General features: G+C 40.4%; 1 protein-coding gene across 1 annotated transcript in view; it reads right to left on the bottom strand.

Annotated features, from left to right (window-relative positions):
• Positions 1-1631: 1631 nt before the first annotated feature.
• CMYA5 (cardiomyopathy associated 5) overlaps positions 1632-15592 on the bottom strand; it is a 125856-nt gene continuing 111895 nt past the window's right edge. The window contains exons 12-14 of the mRNA XM_082268514.1: positions 12621-12720; positions 5305-5481; positions 1632-2429 (exon numbers count right to left, since the gene is read on the bottom strand). Of these exons, the coding sequence (XP_082124640.1) occupies positions 2177-2429; positions 5305-5481; positions 12621-12720 (530 nt within the window). The 3' untranslated portion in view covers positions 1632-2176. The remainder of the gene's footprint in view (positions 2430-5304; positions 5482-12620; positions 12721-15592) is intronic.

The raw sequence follows: 15592 nt of genomic DNA on the forward strand, positions 1-15592 counted from the left end.
TTCCGTCCGTTTTTGTTTGGTTGCTAGGAACTCTCAATTATATTCGCAAATGGGAGAGGTTACTTACGATACGAATTTTCTCGGACGATTATTCAAAAGCTTCCGGTATGCGTAACCACGCTGTAGCGTGTGAGGGGAAATGATGTCTACTGCTCATGCGCTGTCTACTGCTCACCATTTTTTTCGGACGAACAACATACTGATAATACGATTATCGTATGATGTGTTATAACACGATCAAAATTTTATGCTTGCACGACCGGATAATATCGGGCAAACTGTCGCGATCGCCTCTCGTAAGCTGTGTACTAACGATCAGATTATCGTCCAATCTTTTCACAAGCGTTATTTTTCGTCCGATTTTCGGATCGTGTGTACGGGCCATTAGGTTTGTTTAATATTCCCCAAAGTGCAGGCAGTAGTTGACACCGTTGAATCATATGTAACTATAGGATTCATTCTCTATCATCTGGATTACTGCTGAATGAAACATTTATGCTGAATGATCTTTATCTTGAAATGCAAGTTATTGGAGGGAGCATATTGTCTGCCTTCAATGTAATGCTTCAATTGAACTGTTCACTATTTAGAACAGTAGGCGATAGGTCCATATTAGCTGAACTTCAGAGAATCTTTTGGTCCTCCTATGCACACTCGGTTTCCATTCTCAGTGTGATTTGGCTATAAATGTATTTGGAAGTATTCAGAGGGGGTACGTATTAGGGTTAGATTAAGTTTATGAGAATGTTTAGCTTGCAGGTGAGGTGCAAGAATGACTTTAAGGTCAACATTTATGCATATGGGTTATGTTTAGCATTAGGGGTTGGGTCAGGTTAAGAGGTTAATGGCCAAAGCTAAAGATTCATTTTAGGTTTAGAATTAGGGGTTTGGTTTAGGATAGTGTTAATTTACAAGGTTATCGTGGCCTTTCCAGTTGGACACAATGTCATTAGGTGTGGAATATTGTTAGTGACAGCACTATTTAAATCCAAATGTACCTGCCAAAATGATCAAGTGTAATGTGAACGTGTACTGAGCATGTCAGATCCATCATTGTGTAAAGAAAAGGAGGGGGGTTTCCAACCCTGTCCAAAATGGGCAGAGGCGGAACCAAAAGGGGATTTAAGTGTGCCACTGATGCAATAATTCTTTCCAGATTCAGTCCATATTTAAAAGTTGATAAAAAAGTTCCAGGAACTCCTTATATTTTAATACAGTCCCTTTGTGGGCTCTTTGAAATTTAAGTACTCTGTTTTATGTATAATATATGTATACAAAACTGTAACGAATATGTATGTCTGTCTGTTTTTAATGTATATTGAATAAAAACTTTTTTATCAACTTTTAAATATGGACTGAATCTGGAAAGAATTATTGCATCAGTGGCACACTTAAATCCCCTTTTGGTTCCACCTCTGCCCATTTTGGACAGGGTTGGAAACCCCCCTCCTTTTCTTTACACAATTTCTACAATGGGGAAGGTGCTAATTGATTATTAATGATTAGTAAAGCCAGTTTCTCCCCCTCCACAACCCCTCAGATGCATCATTCTTCCTGACCCAGCACTCATGTCATGGTTCTCAAAAAGAATCTGCTTTTTTCATGAAAGTGTCTGAAAGAAGAACTGAAACAGCCATGATATATGAAAAATTAAAAAGACCTTCACATGAAACAGTCAACACAACTAGTTCTCATCTCAGTCACGTCCATATGTGAGCCGTAAGGTGCAAAGACAACCAGATTCTCATCAAAGCAAATCTGGGGTCACAGGCTGGATATATGTATAGTGCCATTCCTCAACAGTGGCCCAGAGGGACCTCTAGCAGGGTGTGTTTTCATACTGACAGGTAAGAGCAGAAATATATTTAAAACAGGCGCCTGAAAAACTACAAGAGGTGGAAAACAATACTTGTTAGCAGGCCACCGAGGACCAGTGTTGAGTAACACTGAAAAAGTAGATCAGTTATTAGGGTGTGCTACATGAGCATATTAAAAGCAAAAACAAAATAAATCCAAACCCTGAGAAAAAAAATGACAAAAATAATCAGCATAGGGCTTTGTCTAACTGCTCTATTTCCCAAGTCCCCTCCCTACACACACAGTGACTGCTACAAAGTACGGCCTAGTAGTAAACACTTGAGTTATGGCTTCTCAGAACTTCACTGGAAACAAGCTGTTAGCTGTGCTTGGCAAAGTGTGGCAGTTCAATTCCAGTGTGGAGGTGAATCTCTCCATGAGCCTCCAGAGCAAAGGTAGGATGAGCTGCTTCTGTAAACCGATGCCTGAAGGTGAACAGCAACTGTCCTTTCTGGACATTATAGAAAGAGAGTCTTCCCTTCCTGTAGTCTAAAAGAATGCCGACCCGGACTGGAGGCTCCGTCAGGTGGACTTCACTCCAAACTTCATTGTGGAGGAACTTATACGAGAAGCTGAAAGAAGACACAAAAATATTGTAGCTGTATGAATTCAGAAAAAAATGAAATAGCAAAAATGTTGCTGAAGCAGTTAAAAATGTATGTAAATCCCAAGAATTAACATTTACTATCTGTTTGGTAAGTGCAAAAAAAAAAAAATCTTTTTCTTGGACTCTATTGAGGAACATATGATGGTAAAATGCAATGTATGTATTTCCAGACCTCGCCAGTCACTGTGGGCATACCCCTGCAGTGTCTTCAGGGTCTGGAAACCATAAAGATGGATCACAGCCCTGGGACTGTACAGCACCCTGCAGAATTAGCCAAGGTGAGCGCCCAAGCAGGATCCAGTACCCGAAGCAGCATTACAGATTATTTTACCATCCTGTGTTCCCCACTAGATGATAAAGAAATACCTTTTGATCATGCCAAAAATCTTGTTAGCCGATACCTTCCTTTTTTTTTGAGGAAGTTAAGGACTACAGGACCCAGATCATCTATTTTATAGACAATTAGACAAGGGGTGGTTACAGCAGGTCTTCCCTGTTGTTCTAATACAGTAGGGCCAGTGAGTAATGTCATATTAGAACATTAGGTGTTACTGATAGATCACCAGTTGAAAATTAAAATGATATTAAAGGTTCAGCTTTATTTTCTTTTTTAAAGAACAAACATGTCATACTTACCTGCTCTGTTCTCTTTTTCTTAGGTCCCCGCCGGTGCTCTTGGCTTCTCCCCCTTGACCAGTGCCCCCAATAGCAAGCCGCCTGCTATCGGGGTACTGGTGGGTGCTCTCTTCCGAGCCCTGCTTTTGCATCCATAAGACACAAAGCCGCGGCTAGGTGCCACCCCCTGCTCTCTCCTCATTGACTTACTGGCTGTGATTGACAGCAGTGGGAGCCAATGGCTCCCACTGCTGTCTCAGCCAATGAGGAGAGGGAGTCCAGGGGACAGCCAAGGGTCCTGTGCACATCACTAGATTGAGAGGGGGCTGAGGTGAGTATGGGGGGGGGGGGCTGCGGGGGGAGCAGTACACAGAAGGTTTTTTACCTTATACATATTTTAGCCACTTTTTAGCAATTACAGCTGTTTACTCATTTTTAGTTATGGACCAACTAATTTGGCAAAAACTTTTTCATGATAGCAAAGTGACTACAGATGGCTTCCTATTGCACATGCTCAAGCACTTTGTGAATGGTCCTGCAGCTATAGGAGGGAAGGAGCAAGGGATGATCTCTTCGCCTAGGTGAGGATTGCGGGAGTGGGAGCGGGTACCAATGAAAATTGGAACTTGCCCCCCCTCCCCCCTCATATACCTGTGACTCAGAGCGAACAAGCGGGATTTCACTTTTTCAGTGAAGTTCCGCTTTAAGGAAAGAAAAAGGATGAATCAGTTAATAAGAGCAAATTATGGTGAACTAGGGCTTAAAGATGGATTGAATAGGAATTTCAGGAAAAAAAGAACTTTGCAAGTTTTCACCTGAAAAGAGTAATAGCTGTAACCAATAACCAAATAGCCACATTGTTTCTATCTATCGTCACTGTAGTAAATTATTACAAATGATTCACTCCCGCTGTATGTTGTACACAGAGTAGGACCTTGGCTGTGCAGAAATTGGAGGCCATAAGAATAATCATATCAAATTAAGTCCTGCAGGGCATTTCTAGCAATCATGGCCAAGCTGTTGCCTGCCCATTTCCACTCTTCTTACCTCCCTATTGTCTACAAATAGGAACTGACAGACCTACTAGCCAATGGGCAGGTGAGCAGAAATGGACAATCCACAGATTATCCTTGAAAACTGGGTACTCCCTCCAGGTCTAAATTTAAGTCTTCAAATATAAAAAAAAGTCTCAAGGTGTACCTAGTATGTTCTTCACTCTCTCAAATCTCCTAGTGTATAACATGGAGGTAAGGGGGAGTAAAAGGGGTGGCCCACCTATTAGTCACGCTGGCTGTCTTCAATATTTCCTTAGCAGGGTACCGGGTTATGAAGATGTTAAGGTATTTTGGAACAGTGATTAATAAATCTAAACTCCAGAAACAGCTAAATTAAGTTTTGATACCTACTGTATATACCATATTTATTTTTTATGAAAGGCTTTGTAATTCTGTACAATCTTGATTTACATACCTATGCAACACCTGCGCAGAAAGGCAGATGACACCCTTACATCCTGATTTAGCAATGCAGCTTTATACATCACCTCTTCCTTCACTAGACAACGAATCAGAATCTTCACCTCTATCAAGAAAGCCCCCCCTCAACATATACTTACCTTCGCTTCACTCCCCAACTGCCCCATACAGGGAGCTTGAAGCTGATGGAAATACCCAGCAGAGCATTCAATGTGCTTGACCAATAGGTGCTGTCACATGGGAAGTCTATAGCCCTGTATAAGCTACAACTCTGGCTTGTAGCTTACGCAGGGCTTTCTTTTGCTCCTGGTTACTGAAGAGAGTGGGGTCGGTGTTGAAAGCAATTAAGTACGGCATATGCTGCTAGGGAAAGTAAAATTTAAAGTGAATCTGTTACCCTTCTACCCTGCGTGGTAAAAGCACAGGATCACTTTAAGCCCAGCGCTCTGCGACATACAGTTTGTTTGGGACATTCTTTACATGGTATTACTAATGGGTCCTCCCAGCATACACCATCTTTGTTTTTCGGACAAAAAGCTGAAATGACTTATAACAAATTCTGATGATTTTAGTATCACAGTTCATTCAAAAACTGCAACAACAGCATATGGTAACTATTCTGTTGTGCTGCTTTGGTAATGTCATTAACACAGAAGGTGCTTACAATGAAAGTGTTGAAATTTTGCTTGATGTATCTACCCACTTAAGCATGTTTTCTAAATTGATTACGTAGGTATTGCTGGTTATTACCTTGTAGAAGAACAGGAGCACTGCATACACCATGATGTGCTGTGTTGTGCAGAGGCATCTTCTTCAGGAGAAGGGTGAAAGGTTGCACCAACGCTGTATGCACTGCACTCCGTTACCATCATCTCCCAATAATGTCTCCCACTGGCTGGCAGTAGCTCCCCCAGAACTAAGGGAATTCTATGAAAAAAAAAAAAAAAGGTTATAATATAATATATAGGCAGTTGATAAAAAAAAAAAAAACCCGTTGAAATGTTTTATTTGTTAAAAGCAAAACGAATAAGCTCTGGTTGCTGAGATATGAGTAGAATGGTGGGATTTGAGTAGTATGCCAGATACTTTTGTTATTCTGAAGAAATCATTGTTTGTTCCTCTGTGCTGAGTGGGTCAAATGGGAGTGGTTTCATAATTATCTGTCAGACGTGTTCCTATTGGGAGTATCTCACCAAAAATTACATTGATTTCTTCAGAATAACAAAAGTATCTGGCGAAGAACCTGGGCTTGGACACTGTAGGTTTCGGGTATCTGCAGACAGTTTTTGGAATCCTTCAGCTTGTGGGAGGTCCAATTTTTGGCAGACCCCGGAAATATGGCAGCTAATCCTGGTGTATAAAAAGGCGGAAGTGACGGTGCGCAAACCACTCCTATCTCAGTCGATGTCCAATAGGAAGAAACGCATCAGAAAGGAGGCGTAACCGCCACGAACGTCACTCGCAGTCCGTGCTGCAGCCGGGCGCGAGTCTACTTAGGAATTCCCTGCATGATTGTATCAAATGCTGGTTTCATCTCATCTCATGTAAGTGCATTACTGTCTGCTTGAATAAGCTGTTTGGAAGGTATCACACTATTGGCTACTCTATCTTTTATACCACATGTTTGAGGGACCTTCCGCTCTCATGATCCAAGAGATACCTTGTTAGAGGTGGGATACAGAGGAGGAGATAGCGTATGTTGTTGAACTTACAAGCGCTTATTGTCTGCAGTTCGGTAAGAGACCAATTTGGCTGATTTTCACTTGACGATTGGAAGCACCTGAGATTGCTGTGGATTTCAGTTTATTTGTTATTTATCTGCACCTTATTTTCCGTCTGGTAAGGAGGAATTTCACCTGGTGGTGGGCTTTCACACTGAATTTGAGAAGCATTTTTTCATTGACTCAGCAGTTTGATTCACCACGCATGGACACTTATGAATATTTATTTATGGACTTATGAATTGTTGCGTTTATAATTTTCACCCATACCATTTACTTATATTTGTTTTGTGTTTCTGTTTAACACATTTTCCTATTGTAACACTTTTGAGTGATTTATTTGGGATTTACACTTGTTTTAGCGCACCCACAACATATTAGTCACATTTTCGATTGTGGGGACCTTGTTTGCAAGCTTAAGGATGGTTTCCTAACCTTAAATTGATATTTTGCCATGCTTGGGTTCCTGTATACTGTATGTACCCCTTTCCTATGGAATTGTATCTGTTGTTCTGTATGTCTATTAATGCTTTAATAAAAATGGTGTGGGTGCTTCATACCTGTATGTATTGTTTGTAGTTCTTTCATATAATGCTTATAATGTAATTATAATCAGAATCAGGCTTATTCTATAAGGTAGAGCTAACTACAATAACAATGTGGTGTTAAACCCAAAACCAAAAATGTAATATATTGCAGCTTTTGGGTTTTATACTGCTTAAAAGACAATCTTAGCAACCAATATTTTAGTTGAATGTACTGAGAATAGTTAAGAGTTCAGAACTCTGATTGGTTAATATGGGTTGCTGAATTTTGTACTACTTAATTTTTTATACTCTATTAAAGTGAACTTCTAATTCATTAAAGACTTTTAAAAGCGGAAAGTTTGGAATTTAAATGGAGCCCTTTTTGGCAAACTTAAATGGATTGTAAACCCTCACCTTGTAAAACAGCCCATTAACCTCCCCGGCGGTCTGATTATGTCAGGATTTTTGATGTCAAAGCGGTACATTGTTTTGCATGGAAATCTGTTGTTTTGTATTTTAGGCCTGTAATTCTTAGGAATAACTCACCTAAATCTATCCACACAGGAGTCTAGTAGACATCCCGGGTATGATAAAGTTTGAAACCCAAAATCATAAATTATAATATAATAATAATACATTTTATTCAATAATATAATCAAACCAAAAACACAGAAATGTGTATAAACAAGGGGGGCGATATTACTAGTCACTGTAAAAAAGGTTTAGTAAACATCTCGGATATGAAAGATTTTGAAACATGGGACTACACAAAGTCCGACGCCACAATCGGGACAATAGAATCTGGTTTCCTTTCATATTTTCCTTCCACTGTCATCTCTCTTCGAGCAACAAACCACGCACATCCTTGTGCTTGTGCTTGTGCTGACTTTTTCTCAGTTGGTGGGATGTAGTCCATGAAGTAACGACCAGTCAGGTGTTCCGGGTTGACAACGCCAACAGCATGACATCCAGATCTATTCCCAGCTATTGATGGTGTTTGGTGATTCACAAAGATATGTTCGGCAACTTTCCAAATAAAGTCCACATGAATAACAGGTTTGTCACTCTTTTTTGTGAGCAGAATGTATGCATTCCACAAGCATTGCTCAAGAAGATGTCTGAAGATCTTCTTATAGTACTTATTTTGCGGTTTCCTTATTGCTGGGTAGAATGTGGGCTTTGTCAACACCTCCCATGGTGTTGTTGTAGTCTATCACTACTTGTGGCTTCATGACTTCTTTCCCGCCTTTCATGCATACCATAACAGTGGAGGTATTATGCACTGTACTCTTTAGGCACACATCTTTCTTGTCCCGCCATCGCAGTGCCATAGTTTTGCCTTTCTGCCAGACAACCATTTCTCCTGTCTTGAGCTTCGTTTTGCCAAACATTGGCGGCATGTCGCGCCGGTTAGGCCTTACAGTGCCATAGGCATCGGTTTTGTTTTGCAGTAGAACCTCAAAGTTCAGGAGACATATAAAAGTTTTCAGTTGTTACACAATAGCCCTGATTTAGCAATGGCTCAATTAGTGAAAGAACAGAAGGTGTTGCCAAACCATAATTTCTGTATTTTCGATCGACTTTTCCAGTGTATATCACTGAATTCCAAATGTAGCCAGTTGACGATTCGCATAGCATGTAGGATTTTACACCTAATCGTGCCCTCTTTGATGCAATCTATTGCACCCAGCTGAGCCTTCCCTTGTAGGCCATTAGACTTTCATCTAAGCTGATGTCTCTTTCTGGCACATAGCTCCATTGGAAATTTTGTAGAATCATTTGATATACTTTCCAAAATTTCTTTGGTGCAGTATGAGTAGTTTCATCAAATTCTTCATTCTGCTAACTGATTTGTACCGCAGTCAATAGAGCACCAAGTTCTCACATCACTCTCACAGGTCAGTCGCAGAATCGTTACTGTCGTCACTTTCAGTACCTGATGACATATTTTCCCACAAATTACTATCGCTCAATTTTTCAAATAATTCTGATTCATTGTCGCTGTTTTCCAGTTCCTCTAAAAGCGCTTTTGAGCTAAAAGAACGCTTTTTGGATGCCATGGACGTTCTCAAGTTTCCAGGCCCACAGAACCACAAAAGTACAGGCAGGGCACTGGAAAAGACACTAGTTAAAAAGCTGTGGTGAAATAGATTGATACAAAGTTGCAATCCTGACAGATTACACTGTATCATGTCATTTGTTTTATTTATTTTTTGAATTTCCTGCCGGTTCCACCCCCCTGCGTTGCGGCATTCGCAGGGAAGGGAACCGGAAGACAGGTGGTAGGACAGCGGGAGGATGGCTGGAGGACGGTGGGGGAGGATGACGGGGGATCATAGCGGAAGGTACGTGTGATTGTGGGGTAATCCCAGGCGTGGCTCGGGGTTACCACTTTTGGCACTGTATATTAACCCCAAGCCACAACCAGGAATACCGCCAGGGAGGTTTAAGTTAAAAATAGAAATGAAAGGCAAAACATTTGTGTATATTATAAATACCCCCCCCCCCCTTTTTTTCTAAATGATCACATTCCCTCTGTTCCCAGCTGCATAAGAGCTGGGGGGAGGAGAAGCAACAGTGCACTGATATTCCCAGTGAAACACTGTGCAGGGAAGGCGTGTCAGGACAAGACTGATAATTGGAATTCCCAGCACAGCTAGAGAACTGACCATGGTGTGCTCAGTGCGGTGAGTGTGGTGAGTTAATAATAGGAAAACAGAGGAACTGACAGGGACACCAGGGATTTTACACACAGGAAGCCATACAAAGCGAACAGGATATTTTTTCATACAAGTGCATGTTATAGCAGCCACGTATCAGAAATATGAAATGTTGGGTTTACATACAGCCATAGGCAAAAGTTTTGAGAATGACACAAATATTTATTCTCAAAAAGTCTGCTGCTTCAATGTTTTTAGATCTTTTAAAAAAAGAAAAAGTGTATATCACTCGTGCCAATGAGTAATTAAGGTAAAATTAAGTAAAAATAGTGGTAGTGAGCAGCTGCTGTGGACATGCTAGGTGTGTGAAATAATAAGCGCGACTAATACACACTTCCTATGGCGCTTGCTATATGAATAAATAAGTGAACTAGTGATTAAAATAAACATAAAGTGTGCACCATTCAAGTACTGAATTATAAATACACTGAAATTAATAATAAAAAAATAAAGTGCATGGTGCATGTAAACAATCCATAACAATAATGTGCAAATCAATAATACATAAACTTTGTGGACTAAACCCTAAACATATATTATAAAGTCCTGAATAGGGTCCGTGTTGTAATATTAAAGTGCTTAACCACTTGCCGACTGCCTAACGCCGATCTACGTCGGCAGTCAGCCCCTCACAGGCAAAGTGACGTATGGCTACGTCACTAGCTTGTGATGATCTAGGGAGCGAGCGCGCGCCCCCGGAGGCGCGCTCCCGCGTGGTCACGGACCCCCCCGCGCGTGTGACCGGCGGACCCGATGTCCGCCGGTCACTCTGCGATCGTCGGGGGAGAGGGAGAAAGTCAGGCAGCTTGTGTAAACAAGCTGCCTGTCATTCTCCCCTGTGTATGAAGGATGATCATACGGTTCTACTATGTAGAACCGTTGATCACTCTTCATACATCTGAAGCAACAGCCAATCACAGTAGAAAGCACGCCCCTAGGGACACACATAGCCCCTCCCTTTCAAAAAAAGTTAACCCCTTCACTGCCAGTGTATTTTTACAGTAACAGTGCATATGTATAGCACTGATTACTGTAGAAATGTCACTGGTAACCCCAAAAGTGTAAAAAATGTCAGTCAAGGGTCCGATCTGTCCGCCACAATGTCGCAGTACCGCAAAAAAATCGCAGATCGCCGCCATTACGCGTTAAAAAAAACCAACAAAAATGACAAAAATCTTTCCCTTTGTTAGTAAACGCGATAACTTTTGCGCAAACCAATCAAAATACGCTTTTTGTGATTTTTTTTACCAAACATAGGTAGCATAAAACAAATTGGCCGAAAATGTTAAAAAATTTTGATTTTTACATTTTTTTGGGGGGGAATTTCATATAAAAAATGTGAAAAATATTGCTATTTTTGCAAAATTTACGCTCTTTTTTTGTTTATAGCGCGTGATCAAAAAATCGCACAGGTGATCAAATACCACCAAAAGAAAGCTCTGTTTGTGGGAAAAAAAGGACGCCAAATTCGTTTAGATATAGCATCGCACAACCGCACAATTGTCCGTTAAAGTCACACAGTGCCGAATCGCAAAATACCCCCTGGTCAGGAAGGGGGTAAAATCTTCCGGGGCTTAAGTGGTTAAACATATACAAAGTGCTTTTTGTGCTCAAAAATAGCTAACAAGTAGGTTATTTTCCGATGTTCCTCTTAATGGGTAAATGGAGATCAGATAGCAAATCACCCCAAAGTGACAGTGAGATAGGTGAAATTCCTACTCACCAGATGTACTTGATCTTGATTGCCTTATAGCAACAAGATCAAAACAGGCTTGAGTGTCTCACTGTAGCCAAGTAAACGCTATCCCTCAAGTGGCAATCCAACTGGTTCTTTACTTAATACGGGTTGTGGATGGTCTTACATACCCTTAGTGATAATGCAAAAAGAGACCAGACTCCTCATAGTGAATTCCATTTAAGGTGGTTAATTGCCCCATCGTGGGCAAAGAGGGGTTTTGCAATTAATTGCAATTCATCTGATCACTCTTCATAACATTCTGGAGTTTATGTAAATTGCCATCATATAAACTGAGGCAGCTGACTTTGTGAAAATTAATATTTGTGTCATTCTCAAAACCTTTGGCCATGGCTGTACTCTTTAAATTATGAAAGATGCAAGTTGTTGGGACCCCTAAAGAAGGAACCTATTGGTTCCCCAAAGCTTGCATTTGTAGAAAATTAAGTTAGCCAATTAAGGGTACCACATAAACACCTAACTTTACACAATAATCAATGGCCAACATGACACAAGACTTTACTAGCCTTTTAAAAGTAAAAGTTCACTCTAAGAGCATACTTTACAAAATGCCTATTGTTAGCTTTATAAGCCATTCTAATTTAGATTGATCTTTTTATTGCCTTTTGTGGGATCAGGAATTAATTGTCCCCCACTTGAGCAAATTAGACCATGCTTTATAGGGTTTTTACCGTCTTCTGGATCAACTGTGGGTATAGGATTCTGTATAGAGGTTTTCTATTTAGTTTCTATTTATATATTTGATTTCTTTTTTTTTCTACTGGTTGAACTGGATGGACTTTTGACTTTTTTCAACCTAACTAACTTTGTAACTGTATTACTGGGGTCTGACTTTCCCTGACTTCAGGACATAATCCTCCCACTTGCCATTCTACTGTCCATGTGGCTAGTAAGGGAACTTTAATAGCAAGTGCAGAATGGCAGCTGATTGAGATTAGCCATGTCAGTAACAAGGTAAAACTAAATTAGAGAGGGGCACAAAGGGGCCTTTCTGGTGTATTAGTAATAGCAGGCGTCTTATGGTGTCTGCTCTTTAGCAGGACTTTTAAAAATGTAATATAGAATACAGGTTCACTAAAATAAGACCACCCAATATACTTCAAGTAGCAGTGATGAAATAAAACCTCTCCATATGCTGCTTCACAGTTTTGGTTTCAGCTGAAGCTAACAAGATCCCAACCACCTCTGGTGCCTAAGAACTGTTATACAATGCTTTGAATTCACTTAGATATTTTTAAGCAATGTGGATGGCTTCACGCCAAACCTTGCAAACGCTACAAATACTGCTGTTATCACTTCATTTACTTCAAATATATTTAGTGGCTGGAAAGTGGATACAAACCCTGCGATTTCTCTCTCTTCAGCAATGCTGATCACAGTTCCATCTGGTGATAAGTCCAGGGCAGAGTGTGCAGTATCCCTCAGTAAGTGAAATCTAGTACCTGCAACAAAATAAAAGACTTTAGCATTCTGAACTGAATGTTCTTCACGCATTTCTTTTTCTAACAAAAATGGTAGCAGTGGAAATTAGAAGGGTCACAACTAAATAAGTGACTTCTCATCTGCCCCATGGGCCATATAAATAAATCTATAAGTGATGATAAAGAGCTTAGGAAACAATTTTGTTTACTTATCAGCTTAGACGCTATGGCACACATTTTCTTATCACCAAAATACAATAAGCCAACACTTTGAAAATCCATAAAGCTCTTCAACAGATAGAGCATGTAAAGCAACAAAGGAACTATGCTTCATAAATGTACAGGTCCTCTTTATGAAAGTGCAATGTCTTTTCCTCCTTGGTCCTTTTTTGTTCGGCATGATCTACCTGCAGTTAAAGAGCTTCAGGGATTTCAGAAGTGTGTAACGCTCCTGCGTTTCTTATATGGTGTGGATTTTCAGCTGCAGAAATAGTTCCACGTCAGTAGTCATGTAAGAGATATGCTGAGATACCATTCCCAACCTCAATGACTCATCATGTGTGGAAGGTCTTATTTCAGCCAGTAAATACACACAATTAGCAAGCTGGTTCCTAGAATGACTTTATGTATGTGGTAACACAATGATGAAGGTTGAGGGATAGGTTGAGTGGAGGTGATAGGTGATAGACACTTGAAGGTGAGACAGTAGCAGATGGATGCAGGAAGGTTTAGCAATGTTGTATGATAGCAGATGATAGAATAGTAGGTGGACATACAAAAGAGATCAACCCAGTGCAGAAAAGTAGCAGTAGTCTCAAGAGCTAGCAATCTAGTTTATGCAGATGTAATAAACAGTCTTTACTATGCAGAGCTAGATAGTGTAAGCTTAGTATAAGTTTATAGAGAATTCCCCTGCGGGGTACTTAGCACTATTAGCGATACAGCCGAAGGGTGGTTCAGGAGAGGCGGATGATCCAGTAGCGGGATAAAGGGATCAGCGCAGCGAGGTTCCGTCAGCGAAGTAAGCTTGCAAGCATGGAAGCTTCAAGCAAGGTTAGCATCCAAGTAAGGGTGTTTGAACGAACACATGTGAGTGAGAACTGACGCCCTAAATAGCCATCTAGTCCGGCGCTGGGTGATGACAGCTCCAGTCTTAAAGGTGTATGCGCACCTTTCCAAAAGTAAATGGTGGGGCGCATACACTTGTGGAAAGTGTAATTTAGGGTACCAAAGGTACCGGAACATTACAAAGTGTTGGCTCTTTTCTGAACATTTGTGGTGCCACCACCTGCCAAGCACCTGATTACCATTCTGGCTTTGCTGGTACATGTGCGGAATGGACTTTGTGTGTAACCTCTCTTAGTCCTGTTTTTCAGGACTCAAAAAGACAAGGCATTCTCAGGCCAATTAGGAGAAACATAATTTCCTTACTTTCTATTTCCAATCCCAGGTATTGTTGACAATTGCACACTCCATTATCCCCCCCCCCCCAAGAGTGGTACAGTCTGACCAATGGCTACTTAAGCCCTAATCCCACCATTGTGAAGGAATGTAGGCATACCCTGTCAGTTGGGCATAATAAATTGCCTAAACGGCATGGGATTGTGGCTGCCGTCATGTTTTTATAACGTAATTTAATTCCGTTAGTTTAAACGTTTTTGCCGCTATTGTTTTAACTTATCGGCTTTTTTGAACTGAGTTTTTAGGCGGGAAGCACTCGGATTGGCTGATTTGATTCAAATGAGGCGGGAAAGTCACGCGTCAGCTGGGCGGGAAACACGTGAGCCACGTGCGGCTACGTCATGGACATAGGCATATATAAAGGGCTGCGCGGCATCGGTCTCCTCAGTGTCTGAGTCGGCTTGGCGAGCTCCCCACCCCCCCACCCTGTCGTGGCACGTTTATGTGGTCTGTCACCCTTGGATCAAGGGGGGACTTGTTTGAAGATTTAAAGTTAAATTTTGAATGGTCATCACTCGAGTCCTACGGCTGAGTGATATGGTTTTTCTGGATTTAATTTATTAATATGTATGGATTATTTATTTATTTATATTTATTAATATTTATGATTATTTATTTGATGAATTATTAAAGTTGTTTGCAATAATTTAAAGAAACCAATAAATGTGCCGCGGCCAATTTTTTATCCATCCATGAGTGGTCTGTTAATTATTGAGTGGTCTGTTTCATTTAAGGTTTTAAGTACTTATCAATATTTATTGACATGGCAGTCTACATTCCCATATATTCCTTCATGCCTGGAATTATCTTTATTTATAAGGACTCATTTTGGCACAGATCAATATGAAGTAAAAGTAATGCTAAATGTAAGTGTAGGAATCAGAGGCATCAAGATTTTTTACTTCTGGTAAAAAAATAAAAATAAATAAAATCAATAAATCTTTCTAGTAATTGTTCTTAATGTCTGAAAACCCTGGAATTTGGCCCAATCATTAATAATTTGCCTTCACAAAAGGCATTGTTACTTCATTCCACCAGAGTGAGCACTCCACTCAAAGTCAAGGTCAATATAACCATGGCTGGTATTTCACTGCATTTTAATGTATTGCATAAATGTTGCATTATCTCAGTAATACTTGTGGGCATGTACATGCATCCTGACTGTGTGTATCTTTATCTCAAGTGACAAGTAACATTTTCTTTTACATGATGTCTATATTTTTTTAGCTATCCAAAAAATTGTGAACATGCAGAAACTAGTTATGACTTTTACTGTACGCTAAAGATTATTGAGACCATTAGGGACAACAAGAGAGATTTTTGGCGAAATGTTGCCATTTTGCAAAATGCATTGGCACCAATTGGGAAAGTGGAATTCAGGTGGTTTCTGATGGTGTTCAAGGGTGCAATGCCCTTTAAATGGCTTATGAGG

The sequence above is a fragment of the Pelophylax lessonae genome, assembly GCF_965119305.1.
Source record: "Pelophylax lessonae genome assembly, chromosome: 1".
Classification (NCBI taxonomy): domain Eukaryota; kingdom Metazoa; phylum Chordata; class Amphibia; order Anura; family Ranidae; genus Pelophylax; species Pelophylax lessonae.